The following is a 26,740-nucleotide window of genomic DNA, read 5'->3' on the forward strand; positions in this document are numbered from 1 at the left end:
TGTTCGCTCCTCATGTGCCTGAAACAGCTAGGTTCAAGCCAGGCTGCTGCTAGCAGCCAGGAATTTTATCCAGGTCTCTCACATGGATAGCAGGGACTCAACCACTTGGACCATCATCTGCTGCTTCCCGGAATGCAGTCAGGAACCTGAGTTGAAAGCACCATGGCATGGCCAGGGCTTGAGACATTCCAGCATGGGGTGCCTTTGTTCCAGGTGTAGTCAACCTGTTACGCCCTAACACCTGCTGTAAACTCACCTTGGACTTTCATTTTCTATGATATTGATGAAGTACCTACATATCTCACAAGCTTACGCCTTATTCACTCATTGCAGGAAGCTAATAAAAGGTAGGTGTGTCACAGTCATATGAAGGTGAAAGCAGAGGAGAAGAATCTTGAACTTAGGCGAAAGAAGAGGTTGTTTTCCAGATGAAAGTGAAGGAAAGTCCTGATGATATCTTCCCTGGGGGCTGGGGATCACCTTTCCAGCCTGGAGCCAGTGGCCAGTGTGCCGGAGGAGGGATACTTCCCAAAGAGTTGGTCCACTCCCTGGGAAAGAGGAATGGGTGGGTGGACCAGCCACTTCTGACTTTCTAAAATATCCCACTATGCACATAGTTTTTCAAAACTGCAATTTCAAATGTAATGAAAAAGTTTATGCCGTTGGTTAAAGGTAAAGACATCCTGGTTCGTATCCCAACCTCACAACTTGGGGCAAAGGAAGGAGCTATTGCAATCTGATCCCTTGCTCATAGAATGCTGGTCAGCAGCCTGTATTGACAAAGCATGATTTTAAAATGTAAAGGGAAGTAAATATTTCATCCACTTTAGTCATGTCATATATACTTTTGCTTCCTTTGTGGAAAATGTTTAAACACGGTTCTGCAAAATGTTTACTCTTTAAGAATCATGTTGTAAGAAATAAATGATAATCTGTCTGTATTGGGATGTGATTCCCAATTGCCACCAGAATGGACAGATCAAATTACAAGGAAATATTTTCTCATTTTTCCTATGTAGAGTTTGTGGTTTTTCTTGTTGATGTGCTTAATCTTTGTAGACTTAATTGTGTCGACTCGTATGTTCAAGGTAACTTTAGACGATGTTTTATCAGATTCCCCAGTAACATACGTAAAGAAGTTAACTTTAGTCTTGGTGAAGCCTACTTCATTTATTTGGTTTGTACTTCAACATTGCTCACATAGCCAGCATATTTCTGGTTTGGTTTTCTCATACCTTTGAGCTTGCTGGATTTCACAAATGAGGAAGTGAAGTATTTGCCAAGAACCAGCCTTGCATTTGCCCGTTGGTGGTATGGCTCTGTATCTTCCATCCATTGATATGCGTCTGTCAGGTAAAGCCTGTGGCCTTGCCCTGCAGGAGCTTCAGAGAGACATTGAAAAGCACAGCACCGGGGTGGCCTCGGTCCTCAACCTGTGTGAAGTCCTGCTGCATGACTGTGACGCCTGCGCCACTGACGCCGAGTGTGACTCCATCCAGCAGGCAACACGGAACCTGGACCGGCGCTGGAGAAATATCTGTGCCACGTCCATGGAGAGGAGACTCAAGTGAGCTGGGATGTTATAGCTGTGGGGGCAGAGGAAAGACCACACAGGCAATAAATCATCCAGTCTCTCAACTGGGGACTGAGTCCTTTTGGTAAAGATGTCCCAAAATAGCCTCCCTCCCCTAACTTACCATTGACTATATTTGGTTGCAAAAATAAGCATTGAGGTCACTTCAGAAAATTCATTAAAAAGGGGAATGAAAGAAGTAAGTTCATTTTGGGACAAAGCATTTTGAAATCCATAGCTTTTTTATGGGTGTTCCAAAATTTCATGGAAAATGTTTATGAAAAAATTGTGAGCGGATCTCAATTTTTTTGTCCCCCGATTTTTTTTTCTACAAATTTTTTGAAAATACTCTTGCAGGCATAAAAATAATTTAGAAATAAATGCAGCAATTTAATATCTCACCTAATAGTTTAAATACAGTACAGAAAATAGTTTTTTTTATCTTTCTTTATAATTTTTTGTAAAGCTCATTTAAAAGGTGAGGAACTACAGACAAATGTGGGCCATGTTTGCCAGACAATTACAACAAGTTACAGAACTAATGGTGGAAAAGAATAGTATTCTTCAATTAGAAATTGAATGATAATAAAAGATACATTATCTTTAAGCACTATGGAACCCTATCATGAAAAAAAAAACTCTCTTCCTCTGTCTCTCTCATGCTCTATTTCTCTTAAAAATAAATAGATAGGTAAGTCTGAAATAAAGAAAGAAAAAAAATTGTCTTAAAAAAAGATCGGCAGAATATTCTACGCAATTGCCGAATCAGTGAAAACATGAGCGTTAGCTCTTGGGCCGACTCTTCAGAACTTTCCATTGGACTGGCTGTCGCAGCGTGACTTTTGTCAGGGTTAGGTTGATGTTGGACTTTTCAAGCACAGTTTTCGATCAGGGGAATTGCGAGCTGAGTGGACACTGTAAACACATTGTATTTCTAACCTTATGGACATCCGAGATAGTTCATGTGAGGTGATTATGACATTTAGTTTGATTTCAAACCCAGAGCTTCAGGACATGTTTTTTTGTTTGTTTATTTTTTTTTTTTAAGACCTTTAGCTCCCACAGTTGTCTCTTTTTCCTCCGTTCAAAGTTGGCTCAAGGCACAGCTATTGTTTGGACCAGCAGCTGCTTAACTGGGCACCCTTAATCCGATTCAGGGGCCAGACAGGGCTCCAGCGTGCAAGCAGCCCGAAATAATCAGAATCCGTGTTTTTCTGTCAGAATTGAAGAGACTTGGCGGTTATGGCAGAAGTTTCTGGATGACTATTCTCGTTTTGAAGATTGGCTGAAGACTTCAGAAAGGACAGCTGCTTTCCCAAGCTCGTCTGGGGTGTTGTACACAGTCGCCAAGGAGGAACTAAAGAAATTTGAGGTGATGCCTGTTTCCAAACAGTTCATTCTTTTTTCTTTTTTAAATTCAAGTGGCCAACTGGTAGTTTAGTGTTGCAAGGCATTAGCTGTCCACCCACATGTCATTTGTCACTGGTGCCAACAGCTGAGTCGGTGACTTTGTAGTCACCTTTACTGTAACTTCAGAGGCAACAAGGGACGGAGCAGAATTACCCAAAATGTACTAAGAGAAATTGTATTAGAAAACACATATCATTATTCCCTCCTAATTCTCAAAATTAATTTTTTAATTCAGAAAATTTTGCCACCAGCCATCCTTTCTAACAAATATGGCTTTCCATACTATAGAAACCTAACTTGTAATTCTACTTTCTTGATTTTTAATGTAATTATTACATAACTCTTTGTCTGCCTATCTATAGGAGTTTGCATAGGTGTCAAATTTTTTGCACCATAGCAGAAATATCTTTTGACTCAATTCTCTAGTTCTTCTGTGATGTATGTTATCATACACAATCTCACACACACATATACTTATGTAACCACTGTTAAAATCGTTGTCTCCAGAGTTGAATTCAGCGTGTTCATCAAAATCCACTTCTGATCATAAGATTCACAGCAGTGTCGTTCTTGAGCCACCAAGCCTTTCCAAGTATATACTGGTTAAACACAGCGTAGTGTAACTCTGATGATAAGGAGGGCAACAGTTGGTTCCTGTCACTGTGAAGTGATGGAACTGACTTAGCTGCCTTTGATTTTCACACACGATACAGCTTCAATAGGAGGCTGCTTTCACTTTCAGTTCCCACTGGCAGCCGGATGTGTGCTCCAGGATGCTGACAGCCAACAGGTGCTGTCCTCATCTCTCTGCTGCTGACGCTGTCTCATGGTCTTCAATGTGTTTAGAACTAAGACTACAAACCTAACCCTGTTTTCTTTTTGTTCGTTTTTGGTTTGGTTTGCTCTCCAACTTTGTAACAAACAACCAGGCATTTAGCAGTGGCTGTTGTGGAGCATGTAAAGCTTATTTTTTGGTCCTGTGAGGCTTCAAATTTAAGAATAATAGGAATCTATCTAGTAAACTCAATACTAATAAATCAATACTAGCTGAGCTATCATGCTTGAATGGATTTATATATGACAATACCACTAAATCCATTTTTAAAAAATCCCTACGTAAAAGGCTTTCACTCAGCAAAGCTAGTTAAAAGCCATAATAAACTTCATAGTAGATTCCAGGTGACCCCATTGTGAAGCAGCACTACTAGAAGTACAGCCGTGTGGCATCTTATCCTCGGCATTGTTAAGGTTAAGCCTCTTATAATTGGCTTATTCCAGAAGGTGGGTGGTGTGAGGATTTTCTTGACGCTACTTTAGACTGTCAGATTTGTAGTAAAAGTGAGATGTTAGAATCAGTTTTATACTGATGGACCTCATCATTTTTCCTTAACCTCACAGTTGCTCTTGTCTTTCAAGAGACAACTAAATCACAATAATCCAGTTGTTCTTGAAGACAGACGCACGGAGTGACCTGGATATGCAGGATAGCTAGGGTAGGCTGGGACACCTGCCCTGGCGCAGTGTCATCACCCAGTTAGGCAAACGCAGGCATGACATTAGCAGTGACTGAAGCTTAATTTGCTTCACAGTTTCCTTTGTGGTAGAAATACAGAACAGAAGATGGCACTTAAAGTTTTAGAGAATAAGAGGTAGAATGTAGGCTCTTAAAGCAACTCTAAAAGGAAATTGTTTTAGAAGCAGAAATGTGTTACCCCCAAAAAGAGAGAATTTGGGGATTTCGGTGAAAACGATCCAAATTAATTAGTTATAAAAATGTTTGGTATAAGTTAGGATAAAAATCAGCCATGAATCAAGTAAGGTTTTTTTTAGGGGGGGTAATCATGATTTGATTATGACATCAGGCTCCTCTATCAAGCAGTGTTTACTTTCACCTTCTCTAAACTGTGGAAAGTTAGGGTTGAGAGGGGCCGATTGAATGACAAACAACTCTCACCTTGGAATGTCTGCATCCCAGATCAGAGTGCAGGTCAGAGGGATCACTTCCCATTCCAGCTTGTTGCTTACTCTACACCCTTGAAAGCAACTGAACTGTTATATGTGCAAGGCCCAGCCTGAGTTCCAGGCTCCTGAATTTCTCCTGACTCGGCCTTGTCTGCTCTATGCACTCTGGTGGGGTTGAATCGACGAATGTGGAAGTTCCTTGTCTCTGCCCCATCCCCTCTTTCCCCTCTCCTCCCTCTCAGCCCTCCTCCCCGCCCCCCAGCCCCTCTTCTCTATCTCTCCCTTTTCCTGTCTCCCTCTCTCAGCCTAACCCCCTCTTCTCCTCCTTCCCTCCGTTTCAAATAAACAACAGAATTTAAGAAAAGCAGAAAACATCCACTATCATAGAGTGTGGTATACTTGTTCCACCAAATTCTCTAAAAAGTGTGAATAACTCATAGGAAAAAAAAAATAAATGAATCGTGTTCAAAATTTTATTTAAATGTAAGATTACCTAGATTTTGCTAAGTTTTTTTTTCTTGAAAGTTAATAATAGCTTGAACTTGGAGAGTCTGCTATAAAAATGATTGTAATTTTGTATAGAACAAAGGAATTGAGGCAATGTGTAGATTTTCAGTAGATTACCTATCTTACAAATAAAGAAACATCTATTGTAGATTAGATATATTGGACATTTTAAACTCACACTTCGAAACACATTCCATTTCATGAAGTTTATGAGTAAAAATTTGTTTTCAAGTTGTTTGCTGTTTTAAAAGTCATAGAAATACAAAGGTGCTTCAAAAAGTTCATGGACAAATGCAATTGAAAACAACAAAGTTTATTGGTGTGCAAATTTGGAAATCCATGTATACCAATGGTCTTCAAAAAGTCTGTGGAAAAATACATATGGTGGAAAAACCATGAATGCATTTTAAGATATTTTTTATACCAAAATAAACATAACTTTTAGGTTGACTTTCCAAGAATTTTTGAAGTACCTTCCTCTTACTTAGAAATTGTCCTGTCCTTCTGCCTGGTCGTGTCACATCCTCCCGGTCTCAGGGCAGCATGAACCATGCCTGAGAGCCACTCACAGAGCTCTGACCACATGCTTCTCCATTGCCGTAGGCTTTCCAGCGCCAGGTGCACGAGAGCCTGACCCAGCTGGAGCTCATCAACAAACAGTACCGCCGCCTGGCCAGGGAGAATCGCACAGACTCCCAGTGCAGCCTGAAGCAGAGGGTGCACGAGGCCAACCAGCGCTGGGACAACCTGCAGAAGCGCGTGGCCTCCATCTTGCGCAGACTCAAGGTTTGTATCCTGCCTCTGTGATTCAGAGGCCCAGGACCAGCCATGGCAACACTACACGGAGACGCAGTCCAGTGTTGATGTGGACTGGGAGGGCAGCAAGGTGTGCGGGGGCGTGATGCAGTGACATTTCCGTTGCTTTCCTGTGACTTTGTAGAAGCATTTTGCAACTGGCTGTGCCACCTCAGTATGTTCCTGCGGACTTTGACGGTATTATTATTTTCCCCTCGCACCCAGCACTTCATTGGCCAGCGTGAGGAGTTTGAGACTGCTCGGGAAAACATTCTGGTCTGGCTAACAGAAATGGATCTGCAACTTACTAATATTGAGCACTTTTCTGAATGTGATGTTCAAGCGAAAATAAAGCAACTCAAGGTAATGGGTTGTTTTTTCTCTTGTGAACGTGAAGAAAGTCTGAAACGGAAAGGTTTGAAAGATCCCTTTGAGAACACAGTGCAGGCTCTTCTTTACAAATAAAAAATAATTGTTTCTTTGCTGTAAAAGAAATTTGGGAACAAAGTATTGAAATAATAAGCCACTACCTAGATACAACCACTGTTTAGCATGCAAACTCTTGATTTTTAATTTGAATCCCAAGTTTTACAGATCTTATTTAAGGGTATTTGTGCCACTTCTGAGTAGCTCCTAGCACCTCCACGTAGTTTGACCTCCACATACCAAACAGCACCCCTCTCATGGGCTGGAATTTTGTTCTGCCTGCTGTGCATTCTTTGATGTCAGATCAATTTTATATATATAATAATTATATATAATTACTGTACATTGGTTACCTACAGACTTGAGTAGGAGGGATACATATTAGCTGTGTAGGTTTCCTTAAAGACAGAGTCTTTAATAATTTGAAAACTTGCAAGGCAGCTTTTGAAAATTCTTTTTTTCCACAACATATAGATACCATGTCTTAAAAGAGCAGTTATTTTGTGCATCATATTTTGAATTCTATAATCAGATGAAGAAAGTATCCTTAATCCTAGCTTCTGGGGTGGAAGAAATCACAACACAGTAAACTTTGCTATTCTCAACTGCTTTGCCCCATCCACCTCCGCAAGTCATCTAATGGGCAAACTGTTATCTAAGTTGTCTGTTTCTACCAAGGGGCAGTTGAATCTTACCTTGTTTGGACTGTGCCAGATTCGCGGAACTGATCACCACCCTTCTTCTGGTGGCCTCCTTGATGGCTAGATACATTTGATTCTTCCAGAACTGAATTTTGTATTGAGTTAAAGTTCGTGCCCAAAGCCTCTCTGAAATTATGTTGAACCACGCAGGATAAGTCCAGACACTCTCCTCAGCACCTCTTGGTTTGCACATCATTGGGACTGTGCCTGTTTCCATCTGAGAAGAATTTGTGACATTGTTGGATGGCTTCTCCTAAGCATGCCTGCTGTATGATCAGAACAACCAAAAATCATCATATTCTGACTATTTCTTTAGAATGCCAAGTTCATTCTCAGAGTGATGTGGCTTTCTTCCAGGATGTCCTATCAGTGTCATTGATCTCTCTGTCCATGGTAATGATTTGTATTACTCAGGAGTCTTTTCCTGGCTGTGAAATTCTAAATGTGTTTTTCTGACTTGGGTTCTGACTTCAAATGTTTATGCTTTACTCCAGAGACTAACACCTTCATGATATGTCACTGTATTTGATCAATCCGGTGCTCCCTGCAGAGTCTGAAAAAATGCTAATGTTACTATTTTATATCAATGTGAGTTTAAAAAAAATTGCATGGGACTTGTGTTTCCTAGGCCTTCCAGCAGGAAATTTCCCTGAACCACAATAAGATTGAGCAGATAATTGCCCAAGGAGAGCAGCTGATAGAAAAGAGTGAGCCCCTGGATGCCGCAGTCATTGAGGAAGAGTTGGATGAGCTGAGGCGGTACTGCCAGACTGTCTTCGGGCACGTGGAAAGATACCACAGGAAGCTGATGCGCCTGCCTGTATGTACCATGTGCTGTTTCCATTGCTATTGCATCTACAGAGAACAAATTGTGTGGTATTGTATACTGGGTGAGATCTCAGCCCCTGGAGCCAGAATGCTGGTCCTCAATCCTAACTTAGACGAGTATAGTTTTATTTTTCTTTCAGATTTATTGCTATTTGAAAGGCAGAGTTCTAGAGAGAGGGAAGAGACAGAGAGATCCCTCATCTGCTGATTTACTCCCCAGTTGGCTGCACCTGCTAGAGTTGGGCCCACCCAAAGCAGGAGCCATGAGGCTTCTCTGGATTTCCCACATGGGTACAGGGGCCCAAGGACTTGGACCTTCCTCTGCCGCTTTCTCAGGCCATAGCAGGGAGTTGGATTGGAAGTGGAGCAGCTAGAATTCAATCCAATACCCATATATTATATTGGTGCCACTGGTAGTGGCCTGGTCCAGCATGCCACAGCACTGGCTATGACATGTGTTGGCTTTATAACCAAGGTTATTTCCCTTTCTTTCCTTAGGCTCTTCAACTGTAAAACTGGTTTACAAAAGTCACTACCTTGTAGAAAATCACTTAAAGTCCTGGATGAACTGATAGCTATATAGATATATGCTTACTTCAAGAGTACATAGCATGATTTTCTATGGAGAATCAAGTAGCCTCTTGAATCAGTAAAAAGGTGACGGTGAGCAACATTAACAGCTGCTCATTTGATGAGGTTACATTGAGGTTCGTTTTGTTTTTCTTCTGCTTTCCTGGTTGCTACCATAAGCATAGCTTCACTGAAAAGGATGCACAAATTTGGGATCTGCTATGATTGAATACATCTTTTGTCTGGACACATGGTTAAAAGGACATTTTTTTTTTTTGCTCTTGGTGTGCTGCTCTGAGCTGAGCTCAGTTGTGCTGCTAAGTTGCTTTGTTTGGCATTACTTCATTGAAGTATCAGCTCTTTGAAGTAGGTTTTAATATAGTTCCTACTTTTTCAATAATGAATCTAAGGCTTATACAGCTTGATCCACAGACATTTTCTGTGTGTTCGCAAGGTTCTTCTTGATAAATTGGTAGAAAGTTTAAAGGGATACCCAAGTGGTAGACAATGGACCAAGGGACTTGATCATGGAGATTTGCTGAGAATCGAGGCCTGGGTCATGCTGGGAGCTGAGCCCTCCAGTCACTTACCTGGTTTGAATTTCTTTCTAGCTACCAGAAGATGAACTTGACCTCTCTGACCAGGAGCTGGACCTTGCAGACTCCACAGCTCTCTCAGACCTGCGCTGGCAGGAGCCATCTGCAGATACGGCACCCTCACCACAACCATCCTCCAACCCCTCGCTCTCCTTGGCCCAGCCACTTCGGAGTGAGCGGTCCGGCCGAGACACCCCAGCCAGCGTGGACTCCATCCCCCTGGAGTGGGACCATGACTATGACCTCAGTCGTGACCTGGAGTCTGCAGTGTCCGGAACCCTACCCTCTGAGGATGAGGAGGGCCAGGAAGACAGAGATTTCTACCTCAGAGGTGCTCCCGGCTTGTCAGGTAGGAAAGCACCTGACCTGAGACCCAGCCTGAGGAAAAGCAAAGGGAATTATTGATGTAGGGAAACATCACTACAATGACTTTCTCTCCATTGTCTTCCTCTCCCAGTAGGGAAAATTATACATGAGCCAACAGTTAGAAACAATGTAATTATCTCATACAAAAATTAGCTTGCCATTGATCTAGTACACATTTAATATAGTAATAGGTGAGAAGTCCTTTGTCAAGCACTAACACGATTCCTTTCCTTTTCAAAAAAAAATGGAAGAAACTGTTGAGCTAAGAATAGATGGGAAAGCAGTAGACGTGGAAGCCTTCAGGGGAAGATAGGAGCTGGAGGCTGGCCCAACTTTGTGATCAGGTGCAGTGCTTTGGGTCATCACAGATTTCCTCCGAATAACAGTGCTGGAGATAGGGTGGCAATGAATGAATTAAATAGAGATTAAGCCAGAAAACAAACACCACATCATAAAGCAACCTGTCCAGGAATTAGGGCTTATCTTGAAGGCAGCAAGGAGTCCCAGCAGGACATCAGGTTGGAGGGGATATGATCAAACATTGTATCTGTATCCTGCTGGGAGTAAAACATATTAGGAATAGAAGTGGGATGGTAGGTTGAACTAAAGAGGCAGTATGGGAGGATAGAGAGGAAAGTGGAAGAGATGAGAAATCATGAGACAAACCTGCCAACGTGTTGGTCGGCTGCATTGGTTGAGAGGAAGGTGATAGCTAGCTGGGCATTTCGGGGAAAGATGCAGACGATCCTGGGGACTGAGGACAATAAAGGGAGAGAACACTGTGCTGTAGCTGGGCAAAAGGACAGAGTGTTGAGTTAGGGGAGGGTCTGAGTTCAGTTATGCACCTACTGCATCTGAGGTGCTTGAGCGATGTCCAAATACAAAAATCAGGGAACAGATACACGAGTCTGAAGTGCAAGACCTGGATGTCCTGGTTAGGGCATTATACCCACATAGGTAGTAACTGCCCTAAGTGAATGAAGATAGTCACAAAGGTAGCTTATCCAGAGGGAAACGAGAGACGCAATCCCTAGCAGCCTTTGATGAAGTGGTAGACAGAGAAATAGGCAGAGTGTAAGAAAGTGATAAGAATAGATAGAGATTTATAGGTAGCATTTGTCGTCTCATACAGTCTTTGTAAGATTATCCGTGGGCAGTTTTGCTTATTCCTAAAGAAAATATGGATTCCAAAGCATATGAAAATGTGCTGAAAATAAAAATGATTTTTTTTCTAATTTCTGTTTTCCTGTCAGCATATGACACTGGTTGCAGCATTGTCCTCCATGTAGCCACCAGCCAGCCACATGTCACTGCTGAGCTCAGGAATGTGACACTGAAAACTGAGATGAATTGTACAAAATGCACTTAGCAGGTAGACACATTTCAAAGATTTAGCACAAAGAATGCAAAATAGCAATAATGTTTATGTTGATTACATGTTATAAGGTGAGTATATTGGTTTAGTAAAATACAATCAAATTAATCTCATGGGTCATCTTGCTCTTCCAATATGATTATTAATCCTGTAAGATTACCTGTGTGGCTCATATAGAAATATATGGACAGTACTATGATAGAGTCTGAATATCTGAATTGAAATCTGAGTTCTGTCACTAGCTATTTAAAATTGGGTAAGTAGTGTAATTCCTCTGGATCTTGGTTGGTGTTGCTGTTTTATACTGTAAAGAGGAATAGCGCTCACTCTGTGGGATTATTTTGGGATACGTTAGTGCTGTGGTTGTGCCTGGCTTGTGAGATGCTGGTAACTCACTTGAGTTTCTTATTAGAACTCACTGTAGAAAGCCTTGTGTGAGGAGATGCACTGTGCTCCCTGCGCTCAGGGACCATGGGTCCAGAATGGCTCATTTCCTTTTTCCCTTAGAAGAGTTATATTTTAATCACAAGGAAACCAAGGTTCCTAGAACTTAGCTGTCAACTTAGACTGTGCTCTCTTTGCAGATGTTATGATCCCTGAAAGCCCCGAGGCCTATGTAAAACTCACAGAAAATGCCATCAAAAATGTCTCTGGTAGGCACCCAAGGCGGCAGCGAGCCATCTTTCCTGCTCCATCACCTGTACCCAGGCTCTTGGCACATCTACTGGATCTCTCACAGCTTTCTAGCTTGGGCATGTTAGGCACAGCCTTCTTCTCTTCCTGTTGTACTCAGAAAAACAGCTGATCAAGCAATCCCAACAATAAAATTTCGATAATCAAATACAATGAAATAGCTTCTCCCCTTGTGAGATGGTGATCACACCCGTATGCCCAACAGCAGCAGAAAATATGACAAGAGAAAGCCTTTGAGATCTCCTGTTCTCGTTGACACTCATGTTCTTTTCGGCCCATAACATGCCAGCTCCCTGGGACGGCAGCACTCCCCTGTGGGAAATTAGGATACAGGTTCTTAGCTCACATCTCACAACCTGCAGAAGGGACCCTAGGGACATCAACCACTTCATCCCCCTCAAGTGCTACCTATAGTAGTGAGACCAGATTTTAGTTCTAAAAATTATATCATGTCAAAAAAAAGTATTACCTCAAAATAATTTGAAGGAAGAAAAATCTGTTGTTTGTTAGATTAACCCAACAAAGAAACAGGGAAATGCCACTATGCTTGCCTGGTTTTGTATCAGGCAAACTGCAGTTCCGGGTCAGTGATGAGAGTGAGGGTTAGGAGAAGAGCTTTTGAACACAGTGATGTGATGTTAAATCATGAGGTCGCTAACATGCGCACACCACTCTTGATAGACACAAGTTCTGTGTCTGTGGGTTGCACATCTGCAAATTCAACTGACTGTGGACTGAAAACATTCTGGAAGAAATAGCATCTGTTCCAGATGTGTACAGATGGCCTTGGCAATGGTTCTGTAAACAGTGCAGTAAAACAATTGTTACATAGCGTTTTCTGGAATTATGCATTACGGTTTATCCAGACATGATGTGCATATGTCACATTTCAGTACTAGCCCATTTATTTAAGGGATGAGCTTGTGTGCATTCTAACACCCATAGAGGCCCATGGAACCAGTTCCCGATGGATATCCTGGAACAGGGGCACTTACAGTTTGGACAGGCAGCAAAATATCACGTCAAAGGGGGTGGTTTTCGAAACAGTTCCTAGTGGCAGACTTCGCTAGGCCATGTGTAATTAGAAATACTTTTTTTTTTTTCCCAGAAACAGGTTTAGCCCAGCTTACCAATATTCTGTTCTGCTTGCACCCAGTGCTAGCTGCAGTTTGCTGATTGCTCCTCTTGTTCATTCTGAAGACTGCAATATGCATACAAAGTCACATACACTATACTTTCTGCCAAAAAAGCATTGAGATTCAGAACAGAATGAGCTAGGAATTAAGGGCTTTAAGATTCTGGCCTAGAAAAATAACTAAAAACTTAACCCCTTCTCTCTAATTGGTTAAGATGCTTTTTTTCATTTTGAAGAAGTTATTGCTGGTATGATATCATCAGGATGTTTCTATTCTGAGCTATTCTCTTGAATTTGTATCTCAAGTGAATGATGCAGTGGCCGGGTACTTCCAGGCACTGAAGTGCAACAAAGGAAAATCAAAGGCCATATCAACCTCTGCATGCTATTTCTGGGGGTGCAGCAGACACCATGCCGGAGTCTTCTAAAGACCTTGTTAAAGCTTACAACATCCTGAGTGTAAGATGGAACGGACGAGAGAGGGAGCAGACCCGGGAAGGCGTTCGGAACCAAGGGCAGAGCCCCTGTGCAGTGTTCAGTCCACTGGAACCTTCAGAGAAGCACTTGCACTAATCTGATTTAAATGCCTAACACACTAGCATGATAGTGCTAAATTTGCTTTATAATCACCCCCCACATTGCTTTTCTCTGCTGTTATAACTGAAATAACGTCTAAAACTTGTTCTGGATTATTAAACTTGAAATAAACAATATGACCGGTAAGGATTCTTGTGGTTGATGCTCCAGGTGATCAGAGTGCCCTGGAGGCCCAGATCCGGCAGCTGGGCAAAGCCCTGGATGACAGCCACTTTTCAACGCAGCAAGCTGGAAGCATCATCCGCAGCAAAACTCCCACGGGGTCAGAGCCAGATTCTAGCTACAAAGGCTACGTGAGTATCCTCGACCATGTATCCTGACCCTGACCTCTTGCTGGAATCACAGTTCTGTGACAAAGAACGGACTGTCTCTAGTCTGAGGGTCTCTGAACACTGTGTGGCCTTTGAAATCATGAACATGGATGTGAAAGACATAACCCTGCTTTTCAGAGTTATCATTTAAGCAGGACTGGTCTGTGTTCAGGCCCCCCAGCCTGGGGTAATGACCCCCATGTTCCTTTGCACTGAGAATTTAGGAAGAAGTGTTCAGCTGAACAGCACAGTGCTCTGGCTTGCAAAAGTCATTAGGCATTTTTCCAAATCCAGCTAGTCATTTTTGGACTGAGGTTATCCTTGAAGCAACAGATTCTGGCTAATAGATTACTAGAGGAATTGTTTGAGTTTGTTTCCTGGGTTTATTGATTCACTTGGTGACCTTGGGAATATTTTTATCCTCTCAGTGTGCTGATTCTGAACAAAACAAGTAGAAGACATTTGGAGGAAAGAATAGCTGATAGTGTGTCTTATGAGTTCTGTGAAAATGCTTCAAAAAGTCCATAGTAAAGTGAAGTTAAAACCGCAGTTTATTTTGGTGCAAAAAAAAAAAAAAAACCAAACTTTAGGTAATCATGCATTCTAGACCTACACACGTATTTCACCTACACATAATGGAGCCTATTAATAACTTTACTTACTTTGTTCAAGTTATTGACAATTTCTTTTCCCCACCACAGCACTGACTTTCCTATGCATATGAAGGTAGAGAAATGCTTAAATCTCTTTCCTGCCCCAAATCACCTTTCATATCTCTAACACTGTTTCAGAAAAGGAAGTTAATGTCCCATGTTCTAATCATAGCTCACGTGTAAAATTTTTTGAATTCAGGGGAGAAAAACGCAGTAGCTAAATGTGATAATGTCTAGATCATCAAAATCACATCTGTCAAACCGAAGCCTCTTTGTTTTTTTAAAACAGAGTTTTGTGATAAATGTGCTCACATCACTGAGATTACACTTAACGCCAACAGAAAATAGTCAAAATAAATATTAGAATTCTGAGGAATAGAGGCTTTGGAAAATAAATTTATGATTAGTATAACAAATACTTTGAGGGCTTTTTTTTCTTGTAATCCTTAAATACAGTGTCCAGTGGATTTAGGGGCAGGCATCTGGCCTAATCAGAAAGCCAGTAGTTGAAATGGCCGCCTCTTGTGTCACAGTGCCTGCGATCCAGCTCCCTGCAGTCATGCGTCCTGGCAGGTGCCAGGAAACGGTTGCCACCCATGTGGAAGACCTGCATTGAGTGACTCCTGGGCAGTTTGAGAGTAAAACAGTGAATGAAAGCACCCTGACACTGTCTGTCTCTCTCTCTCTCTTTCACTCTCTCTCTCTCCTGTTTCCCCTGCCTCCTAAAAAAAGTTTTCCTTTTGTCTAATTTTAAAAATAAACCCAGTGATGTTAGTAAATGCTTTTCTAACAAAACAGCTGAATTTAACATTGCTCTGTATTGTTAATGTAAATTCTTTTATTTATTGAAGATTAACCAATTTCATCATGCCGATTTGAGAGTACAGTGGTACTTCACCCACCCTCCTCCACTCTCTTGTTTTCCCCTTTGGATTTTTGTGACTGCATGTTTTCAGTTCATTGCACAAGCACATCTCAACTCTTCATTATGTGAAGAATGCAAAAAATGACAAGTAGAAAAAAGAGTTCCTCAGGAGTATAAACAAAAGTTGCTAAGAAAAGTCAAATTTCAAAATGTAAGCTTTGCACATATGGATTAGCTTTTTGGCACAGCGTATATTAGGGAAAAGCATGAAATTTGTCTTTTGAGGGCTGGCTTTTATTTTTTGGCTAAGTATATTGTTTTCCAATTGTGTCCATTATGTTGCAAAAGGCAGGATTTCATTGTTTTTTTAATAGCAGAATACTATTCCAAAAAGTGTTTGTATTACACTTTCTTCATTCAGGCATTGGTTGCTGAACATCTGACTTGATTCTGTACCTTATCTATTGTGACATGAGCTGCTATACATGTGAGAGAGTAGGTACCTGTCTCATGTTGATTGTATTTCCTCTGGGATATTCTGAAGAGAACATTGGCTGTATCACACGATAGTCTATTTTCAGGTTTGCGAGGCATCTCCATGCTGGCTTCCAGAATGGTTGTATAGTTTACATTCTGCCGACGGGCAGTGCTGTGCAGTTATCCCCCATATTTTCCTATAGTAATTGGATGGCATCACAGCATAGATTTAGATCCTTTTTCCATAGAGTTGATTTCCATGTAAGTTATATTGTAGGGATCTTGTTCATGTTTCTGCCTATGGAGATCCAAGTTTCCCAACACCATTTGTTGAAAAGACTGTCCTCTTTCCAGAGACTGATTTTAGCTCATTTGTTACACATTGATTGTAGAAAAATGGATTGATTCCTTGGCTTCTGTGCTGTTCCATTGATCCACGTGTCTATTTTTATGCCGGTATCAGGCTGTTTTGATTATGGCTGTCCTATGTATTTTCTGAAAGCTGATATTGTGATCGCTGCAGAATTTTTTTAATTTTTTAATTAAATTAATATTTGTTTTAATTTTTAATTTTCAGGATTTCTTTGATTATTTGAAGTTTCCTGTGTTTCCATTATGAACCTTAGTATTATTTGTTCTAGATATGAGTAGAGTGTTGTTATTTTAGTTTTATTTTAGATGGGCTGTCATTGAAATAATTCTTCCAATCCACAAACATGGCAAATTTTTCCTTTTTGTTTGCGTGTATCTTTTATTTATTTTTAAATGTCTTGTAATGTACATTATGGAGCTCTTCCCCATCCTTGGTTTGGTTTGTTCCAAGGTATTTAAATCCTTTTGTAGCTATTGTGGATGGTACTGATTTTAAAAGTTCTTCATTAGCCATGTCATTGTCTGTGTATACATATGCTATATTAATTTTTGTGTGTTGATTTTGGTTCCTGAAACTTTGCCACACTCTTACGAGTTTAATTAGTCTCTTAGTGGAGTATTCCGGTTCCCCTGTTTATAGAATCATGTCAGTTACAAATATGGATAATCTGACTTCCTCCTTTCCGATTTAAATCCCTTGATTTCTTAATCTGATGGCTGTGGTTAGAACTTCCAGCACTCTATTGAATTGCGATAGTGAAAGTGGACATCCTTGTCCAGTTCTGGATTTTAGTGGAAATGCTTTCAACTTTCCCCATTCATTGTGACACTGGCTCTAGGTTAGTCATGTCTGCACTTGAGTGGATTAAGGAACGCTCTTGTTTTCTCCTCTTAATTACTGTAAATATTGATGCGAAAAATATTCCAAAGAGATTTGTGGTACTATTAGAGTTTCTTATGTCAATTTTAGAAAGAGAAAAAGGAACCACTTTTGAACACATATGTGTTATTCTGAAAGCTGCAGTCTGACCTTTAAGTCCTGGACTGGTTTAATCTGTTTGACTCATGAATTTTTAAAATGTTGAGCCAGGAGCCTGTAGTCTCTTCTGGGTCTCCCACACGGGTGCAGAGTCCCAAGGATTTGGGCCATCTTTGACTGCTTTCTCAGGCTACAAGCAGGGAACTGGATGGGAAGCAGGACTGTCAGGATAAGAATTGGCACCCATATGGAATCCTGGCATGTGCAAGGCGAGGACTTTAGCCACTAGGCTACCACACTGGGCCCAAGCATTAATTATTTTTAAAAACCTTTTTCTTTTTCTTTGTTTGCAAGTGATAGTTACAGAGAGAGAGAGGCAGAGACAGAGAAAGAGATCTGTGTACTGGTTCACTCTACAGATGGCTGTCCCACCAGGCCTGGCCCATACGATGCCAGGAGCCAGGAGTTTCTTCAAGGTTTCCCATGTGGGAGGCGGGGGCCCAAACACTCTATTTTGCCCAGGCCATGATGAAGGTAATGGATCAGCTAGGACACAAATCAGTGTCTATATGTGATGCCAACATTGCAGTCAGCAGTTTCACCCAATACACCTTCTTAATTATTTGGTTCTCACTTAAAAAAAAAAAAAAAACATTTTCCGTGATGAGAGTTAGAAATTAAAAAAAGGCTTAGAGATAAGCAGATGCCTCTTATCTGCTGGATCATCGCTCCAATCATTGGGATATGGGAATTGGAACCAGACCTCCCACACTGAGCCCACACTTAACATCTCCCAGGGTGCACATTAGCAGGAAGCTGGAAGTGAGAACAAACTGGGGACTTAAAACCTGGTGCTACAATACGTGATGTGAGCATGCCAACATCCTTATGTCAAAGGCTTATCCTGTGGAGTTTGTTTAATTTTGTTTAGGTGGTTCAGAGAAGTAACATAGAACCTCTGCCTTGGCTGAGAAATCAATGACTGTTTCCCCAGCAGCTCTTGCCCTAGCGAGCATGTTGGTGATTGGCCTGTTATCTATGTGTAAACAGATGAAGCTGCTGGGTGAATGCAGTGGCACCATAGACTCTGTGAAGAGGCTGGAACACAAACTGCAGGAAGAGGAGGAGAGCCTTCCTGGCTTTGTGAACCTGAACAGCACCGAAACACAGATGGCTGGTGAGTGTGTGCTGCTCAGCACAAGAAAAGGTGAGACAGGGGACCTGGGAGTATTTACCCACCCCCGAGTAGCCCTGGACTGCTTAGCCACCTCCTATCCTGCTCTGTGCCCCTTCTCATGACCTCTCATGATGTAGGGGGAAGTGATGGCCTTCATGTGGGTGTTCCCTGCTGGCATTTATTTCAGGACATTCATCTAGTTATGTCAATGCACATGGATTTCCACTTGTTGACACCGTAATAAATTGGTAGCAGAATTCCATTTACACAGACATTTGGAAGTTCATTCATATGTAGGCTCTCAGAATCCTAACTGCAGAAAGGAACCATGAGCCAAGAATGCAATCCAGGCCTTTTGGATGCCAACCATCCAAGCCTTCCCTGCCGCCTCACGGGGCTTGCACCAGCAGGAAGCTGGAGTCAGGAGCAGGTGCTGTAATGTAAGATGTGCACATCTTAACTTGTATCTAAACCTCCAGACCACATCCCCACACCTTGTGAACTCGTGGCCAGTTTAAATCCTATCTAGTTAATTCATTTTAGAACTTTAGCATTATTGTAAATGCAAATAAAAAAGCAGCCATGTGCTCCTTTAATAATTCCTTAAGGTGATAATAGAAATGCTCAGTGGATTTACTTCCTTTTCTGTCTCACATTAAGTTAGCGCCCAGGACATATTGAAAGTTATCCCTAAATTGCTAAAGTAGGACGAAAAAAGCCTCACTTGTTCTCTCCATGCCCTACCAGGTGTGATTGACCGATGGGAACTCATCCAGGCGCAGGCTCTGAGCAAGGAGTTGAGGCTGAAACAGAGCCTCCAGAAGCAACAGCAGTTCAACTCGGACCTCAACAACATCTGGGCCTGGCTGGGTGAGACGGAGGAGGAACTGGAACAGCTCCGACATCTGGAGCTCAGCACCGACATCTCCACCATAGAGCTCCAAATCAAGAAACTCAAGGTAGCTGCCCCGGCAGGTCTCTAACAACAGTGACCAAGAATGATTTCCTCTTGCAGCCATTTGAAATGTACCTGTTTAAATCAAGATGGCTTTGAAGGGAAGAGGGTTGGATCCACTTTGTAGAACTGTCCACCATGTAAATAAACAAGGATGATTTAATGAATAGGTATCTTAAGAAATGACCATAAAGCCTCATGAAAATTGCAGGAGCATCTAGGGCCTATTCAGCTTCTTTGTAAAGATGGCGCAGAGGTATCCAAGGTTCTGTAAATCAGTATCTGGAGCTGGAGAGAAACCCCTTTTAGGATTATATCTGGATGACTTTTTAGCAAACACAGTGAAATCATTTAACACACTCAAATCAGTGAAACTTAAGAGTAGTGGTGCTAAAAAGAAATTTTGCAATAGCAACACAAACAAAGCTACCATAATTTGGTAAAACATCTGGCATTGCGTCCTACTTTGGGCTGGGTGATTGTGGTACACAAGACAACCTCCATCAATTCCATGTTTGGACCTTACCACAGCTCTCAAAATGCCTTGATAGGCGAGGGACGCAGTAGCATCCCATGGACTGAGAGCTCAGTTTCTTTCTGATGGATCTTTCAATCTACCACTTGTTTCTGTTTGAAGAACATCAGGTTGTTCCCTTCCTCAGACTGCAGCTGCCCAGACTCTGTAGGCTCACGGATGTACACGTCCTGCCTTTGTGTATATGTTATCGTACGCTGTTTATTTGGCGTTGATGTTTCTGTGCTTTTGGATGCTGTGTCTGTTTTAAGTCTTCCACAAAGACTCATCTCCCTAAGATGTTCTTACAGTTGCATCTTTACAGAAAGCACCGCCCCCCCAATCTGCACTAGCCCCAAGAATTATAGGATGAAGGTCAGAATGGAAGATGCAGTTAAAACTATGAGTGTCTGTGCTACAAAATGTTTTCCCTCAAGTTCGTAGGTGACTCTAATAAGGCATGTTGCATTGCAGCCAAATTCCTATCAATGAGGAAATAATGAAGCCAGTGCAGCCAGGGTCTGAGACTTCAGTGAGGTTAGGCTGGGGAGCAGCCTCTGCAATTAAGAAAATGTCATCCACCTCTGCCCGCCTCCTGATCCTTCATATATAAATGCTGTTAACAAATCAGTGGAGTAGCCAAGTAGGTTCCACAGTATATTCTGATCTTAGGCTGCCTCTGTGGTTGAGGCTATGCCATGGCAGATTAAGAACTGTTGAGAAATGGAAATTTAAGACATGCTGGGAACATACTAGAACCAGTGAGAAAATATAGGAATATTCAGCCTGGGTCAACCTAGGACTGTTCGCCTCCCCCCCACACACCTTGATCTGGGGATAAACAGTGTTCAGTTATTCATATATAAATATGTACTGAAATTCCTGGAACTGAGGTTTTATTTTTTGGAAAAAAAATGCTCAAAATCACAGATCATTTGCCTGGGTTTTGCTTGTTTGGGTTTCTTTTTTGTGTTTGTGAGATCAACTGAATTGGTTAATCCAGGAAATATCTGATTCATTCTCCGGGGTAACCTGTCACACAGGCAGCCTTCTCTGCCTCTTCATTCTTCTTCATGACAGCTTGGCATCCTTGGATTGGTGAGCTGGCATTATCTCTAGGGAAGCTAAGGGAGACTGCACACAGACTGTGCACAAAAAACACATCATAGGTGTGAGCTCATCATGCCCTGTTGTGCACTGCACAGGCTCATCTTCACTGTTTTTCCTTTCTCTTTTCTGCCCATCCCTCAAGGCCATGGCAGTCACTCAGAAACACCTGTGTCTGTGTATTCTTGAGCACCGTGTTTGTGTGTGCACACGCACTGATGATGTTGTCTTCTGCACATCACTGTGAGAGTCTTCTCTCTCAGCCATGTTTTTTTTCTTATAAGTTTTATTTATTTAAAAAGCCAAGATAGGAGAAGGGCGGGGAGAGAAAGAAAAATCGAGATCTTTTGGTGAGTGGCTCAGTGGGATGCTGCTATCACAGATGTGCCATCTCTTTTATTATATTTTCTTAAAATCCAGCCATGTAATCCATTTCTTCTGGCTTTGGCATGGGTCTCAGTGTGGGACATCCAGCATGTCTTACATGGCCCATCTTATTTAGGGCAGTTTTAATTAATAGACCTTTTCATTTTAACAGAAGCTCTCAAGGCATTCAACCATGGTCTTAGAAAATGCTTTTGTTACATCATGACTGTTTTTGTATCACTGTTCTTTCTCTTTCAGGAGCTTCAGAAAGCTGTAGACCACCGCAAAGCCATCATCCTGTCCATCAACCTGTGCAGTCCTGAGTTCACCCAGGACAGCCAGGAGCTGCAGGAGCGCTTGTCCTGCATGAATGGGCGCTGGGACCGGGTTTGCGCTCTGCTGGAGGACTGGCGAGGCCTGCTGCAGGATGCGCTGATGCAATGCCAGGTGGGATGGGCTTGGACAACCTGGGCCTTAGGACTCAATGCTGGTCATTTAGCTGAGGCAGTGAGTTCATTCACCGCAGTCACTTGACCCAGAGTTAGGACTGGATAAACTAACTTTGTGCTGACACTGCTGATTTTGGTGGAAATGCACACATTTTGGCCTGATATCAAAGCATCTGGCTGCTACCATCCATCCAGTAAGAAGACTGTTCCCCAGGTTCAGCTCAGTCCTGCTATTCCTTCCCTGACTTATCCATTTATTTCACTCATTTAATCAACACTTTTTTTAACTGAGTCCATAAACAGACATGTTTTGAACAGAAAGAGAACACAAAAAATATTTTATGCATCCAATCATCACAATTCCATAAATATTTAATTAGTGTCCACTTTGTATCCAGATGTGGCACAAGTGTAGTCTCTACTTTCTTTAGGGAAATCAAGTCATATAAATACAGAAAAATAGTGAGCTAATTTATTTTATGGCTAAAATTTTCCCCAAGTAATTAGATGGTTTTGGCAAAAATGTGAATTCACAGTCAGGTCAATACTAAGCCACTAATGCTTTCCTTAGAAAAAATGTGGCCATATTATCTTTAAACCGACACACTTGACAATGGCAGCAGTTGGAAAAAAGAAAATCTATTGTAGAACCATGTCACCCATGGATATTCTCCACTATGTGTGTTTTTTGGTAGGATTTCCATGAAATGAGCCATGGCTTGCTCCTCATGTTGGAGAACATTGACAGAAGAAAAAACGAAATTGTTCCCATTGATCCTAATCTGGACACGGAAGTTCTTCAAGACCATCACAGACAGCTCATGGTGAGATGCAGGGCTGCACAGGGGTACTCTTCATTGCTAGACTGAATACAGTACTAATTTAGAAGAAAATTACTCTAGTCTCTAAAAATGTTTATATTCTTTATGGTTTCCAGAATTTGTAAAGCATAAATGTATAGAAACAAACATCTGGTAGTTTTAGATCCTGATCCTCAATCATTGCTTAAGTGAAAAACCTTACACATTCTTTGGCTTGATTAACTTGTATGTATGAAGGCAGATTTTTGGTGAATAACATATACTTTCCCTTTTGTTGTTAACTCTCTATTGCTGGACTGATTTTTAAAATGTTTTCATTTTTTAAGGTTTATTTACTTATTTCAAAGACAAAAGTTACAAAGAGAAAGCGAGAGACAGAGACATCTTCCATCCACTGGTTCATTTCCCAAATAACCACAACAGCCGAAGCTGGGCCAGTCTGAAGCCAAGAGCCAGGAGCTTCTCCCGGCTCTCCCACATGGGTTCATGGACCCAAGTACTTGGGCTGTCTTCTGCTGCTTTCTGGATGTATTAGCAAACAGGTGGATGAGAAGTGCAGCAGCTGTATCCATTCTGGATGCCAGTGCTCCAGGCAGTGGCTTTATAATCATTAGTATAAAGAGAATAGAGTTTGTGCATTCCATAATTAACAGCTCTGAACTGATGACTGCATAGCACTCACTCTCCTGCTCCCTCTCCACTCATCTTTTGTCTAAACTTCCTATGTCTGTATGCCAGTGGTATGTTTGATGACCTGCATAGTAAGAGGACATTAAAGATATTAAAAGAGATTTTGAAGTGTTGTCAAATATACCAGATCAGATATGGTCCTTAGTACTGAGTTTTCTAGAAGATAAGACAAACCAGGAAGCACTGTGAGTTTAATTGCTTTTATTATCTGACAAACAAACAAACAAAAAAAAAACAGTTTTCAGAAGCAAGAAACTTTTGAGCACTACATTCAAGTGGAAATTCATTGTGTACATTTTTATACAAGGATCTTTGGAAAATATAATGTATGGTAAATTGAAGTGGTTTTGTTAGAAGATAAGTTCCATTAGGAGAAAAATCATTTGCATTATGTAGCGTTCTGCATTTTTAAACCATTATAACAACCAATACTCTCAAATTTGAGATACAAAATTTATAGCTTTGAATTTAAACATGTTAGAAATTGAAATGTAATAGTTCTACAGCTCAAATTTTCTGGACTTAGGCCTCTGAATCATTAAGTTGTAGCATTATGTTGTAAATGCTGAATCACCCCATATTTTTCTTTTTTCTTAATTTCTAATTTTATTTTCACTTTATGTGAAATATGAAATGTTGGCTTGTTCACTTCCCAAATGCCAACAGCCTCAGTTACACCAGGCCTAAGCTGCGAGTCTAGAGCTCCACCATGCCTCCCAGGTGTGCAGCACAAAGCCAAGCGCTAGAGCCATCGCTGCTGTCTCTCAGGGTTCACGTTTAGCAGTAGAGGAGTCAGAACACACACAAGCTACTCAATCACAGGATGCAGATGGACCATCTGACGTCTTAACCAATGCACCTATCCTGCTCCCCATCTAGCTGAAATTTTGGTTTACTATCAGAATATTTGTGAATACTTTATGGAAAGTGGAGTTAAAAGATAAGTTTATTCTGAGAAAGATTTAGATCTGTGTATATAGGAATTTTCAAAAATTTCATAGAAAATGTGTATTATGAAAAAAATATGGATGTCTAAACTTTTCTACCAGAATAAATAACTTCTAACTTCATTTTCCACAAGTAGAACTTGTGTAGCCTCATATATAGGTAGGCTTAAGTTTGGTAATTTTAATTGAAGATTTTTATTCTTCTGACAAAACAATTACTTTATTTCTCATTTACATAATTTTCATTTTAAGAATCTTGAGGCATTAGTCCTTTTGTGTCTTCCAAGGATACTTCCTGTATACCAGGCTTCAAGTGATAACATTAAGAGGTATTTAAAGATTTTTTTTATTAGCTTATTTTTATTTTAGGCAAAGGACAGGGAGATGGACACATACACAGAGGGATGTCTTCCATTTTCCAGTTAACTCACTAAATGCTTTGAACAGCTGGTGCTGGAACCAGGGCAAACCCAATAGTCCGGAACTCATTCCAGATCTCCCACATGTGTGGCGGAGACCCAGGTACTTCAGCCATCACGTGTTGCCTCCCAGGGAGTGCATTATCGGGAATCTGAAGCAGTGGTTGAGATGCTGTACCCAAGGCTCCTGAGTTCTTTAAGGTCTTAGAGAACATTTTTAACAAAGACAAGGCCCCATACTTCCAAGACATGGATGTTTCTCTCCCTTTCTACGTGTGTGTGTGTGTGTACTTCACTTCCTTGGGTCTAACTGTCCATTAAGCCACTGTAAACCTTATCACAAGTTTTTAGAGAGATGTTTCCTGTTACACATATAGCAAATAAGACGTGAGCTGTTGGAGTCCCAGGTCAAAGTGGCCTCATTGCAAGACATGTCCTGTCAACTCCTGGTGAATGCTGAAGGCACGGACTGTTTAGAAGCTAAAGAAAAAGTCCACGTGATTGGAAACCGACTCAAACTTCTCTTGAAGGAGGTCAGTCGTCATATCAAGGAACTGGAGAAGTTACTAGACGTTACAAGCAGTCAGCAGGTAAGCTCTAAACAGACCTGATTGCGCAAGGATAGTGTTTCTCACAGGAAATCAAAAAAGCGTCTCGTGTGTTTTTATTGTAGTTATTGTTGTTTATTTTTTTATGACACAGTTTAATAGGCACTGGTGTCTCCCTTCCCCCTCCCTAAGATCCTTCCCCTTAGCACTGTTCTCTCCTCCAGTCTTATGATGGGTGTCTTTTGTGAATTTTCTCAAGTCCATCATGCTACCATTAAGGTGTCTCCCAGTAATGTAGTAGATTATCAGCCATTTTGCTGTGAGTGCATCCTTGTATTACATGCATGGAGACATACTTCTCTCTGTTTCCATCTATGAACATGTTAATTTTCACCACACTTCCATTCTGCATCCTATTAAGTACAATCCAACACAAGGAGCAAAAAATAGTGAAACTTCATCCCTATGAAGATAATGAACATGTAACAAAGCTATCAGTGTGACACTAGATTGATAAACAAAGAGTGTCCAACATCTTCATGTAGGAAGAAGTGTCAGTGTGTGTCCCATGTGGCACTAATGGAAGTACAGCAAGGACTAGCTCAACATTACTTATGGGCAGTAGTAATAATAGTTGTAAAGAGGACATTGACAAACAGTCTCTTAATGTATGATTGATTAATGACTTACAAAACACGATCTTATTATGAAATGCTACAAGTGCCTAGGAAGTGCTATAGACCTAGAACATGGTGCTTATGGGAAAAGACAGCAAATTCTCATTCACTGCTCCTCCAACTCCCATCTCAGATTTTAAAAGCACACTCATTCACATTTACTGTACAACACTGCTTTTGATGGTATTTTATCCAAAAGATCTTTTGAAATTCTTCCTACCATCCTAATACCACCAATATTGTGACATTTTTGTTTCACCCCAGTTATTGAAAACTTCCCACACGGTCCATTACACAGTCACATTAGAGAAAACCAGGCATTGCTGATGAGTGCTATATTCAACTCTGTGGGTTCTCCTTTACTACACAGCAGCTAAGCCATGGAAATGCTCTTCTGTTCATGTATTTTTATATGTGATTCCTAAAGTGACTGTGTCATGGTAGAATTGTTGGTCTTGATAAAAGCATTTGTAAGCATAGCAGTTCTTGGTAAAAGTTGAAGCACTCACTTGCGAAACTCACTGAACGACACAGAAATGCTTTGCTTTTTTTAACCACTTGCAAAAGGGCAATCACTTTGAATAGCGTCAGAGTCAGAAATAACGCAATTTCTCTGATGTTTCAAGGCAGACTCTTGGATGACTGCCTTTTGTTCCTGACTCACTTGCGTTGGTTTCTCTCTACCCTACTGACCTGCAGCTTTAAGGCAGACTTCTTCCCTTCTTGCTGATATCTGTTCATCCTCATCTGTGTCACTAAGAAATGATGAAGTTACAAGTGATTCATATCACTAGCAATGCTATGGCTAGGTCTTCTAGAAGGGCCAAACCTATAGCCAGGAAAGCCCAGTGGGCTGAAGAGTTAGGTCCTGCTTCAAGA

The 26,740-nt window shown here is 41.3% G+C and overlaps 1 protein-coding gene across 4 annotated transcripts in view; it reads left to right on the forward strand.

Moving 5' to 3' along the window:
• Positions 1-26,740, forward strand: part of SYNE1 (spectrin repeat containing nuclear envelope protein 1) — a 465,933-nt gene that overhangs the window by 428,568 nt on the left and 10,625 nt on the right. For 2 of the 4 annotated variants that reach the window (XM_058663996.1, XM_058663891.1), the window contains 13 exons: positions 1,380-1,567; positions 2,795-2,945; positions 6,056-6,238; positions 6,473-6,610; positions 8,003-8,194; positions 9,384-9,717; positions 11,694-11,762; positions 13,685-13,827; positions 18,242-18,368; positions 19,116-19,327; positions 21,569-21,757; positions 22,455-22,583; positions 25,014-25,226. In XM_058663996.1, coding sequence (XP_058519979.1) covers positions 1,380-1,567; positions 2,795-2,945; positions 6,056-6,238; positions 6,473-6,610; positions 8,003-8,194; positions 9,384-9,717; positions 11,694-11,762; positions 13,685-13,827; positions 18,242-18,368; positions 19,116-19,327; positions 21,569-21,757; positions 22,455-22,583; positions 25,014-25,226 — 2,268 coding nt within the window. The remainder of the gene's footprint in view (positions 1-1,379; positions 1,568-2,794; positions 2,946-6,055; positions 6,239-6,472; positions 6,611-8,002; positions 8,195-9,383; positions 9,718-11,693; positions 11,763-13,684; positions 13,828-18,241; positions 18,369-19,115; positions 19,328-21,568; positions 21,758-22,454; positions 22,584-25,013; positions 25,227-26,740) is intronic. The other 2 variants (XM_058663829.1, XM_058663941.1) reach the window with 1 other exon arrangement.

Source organism: Ochotona princeps, chromosome 1 (assembly GCF_030435755.1).
Source record: "Ochotona princeps isolate mOchPri1 chromosome 1, mOchPri1.hap1, whole genome shotgun sequence".
In the NCBI taxonomy this organism is placed as follows: domain Eukaryota; kingdom Metazoa; phylum Chordata; class Mammalia; order Lagomorpha; family Ochotonidae; genus Ochotona; species Ochotona princeps.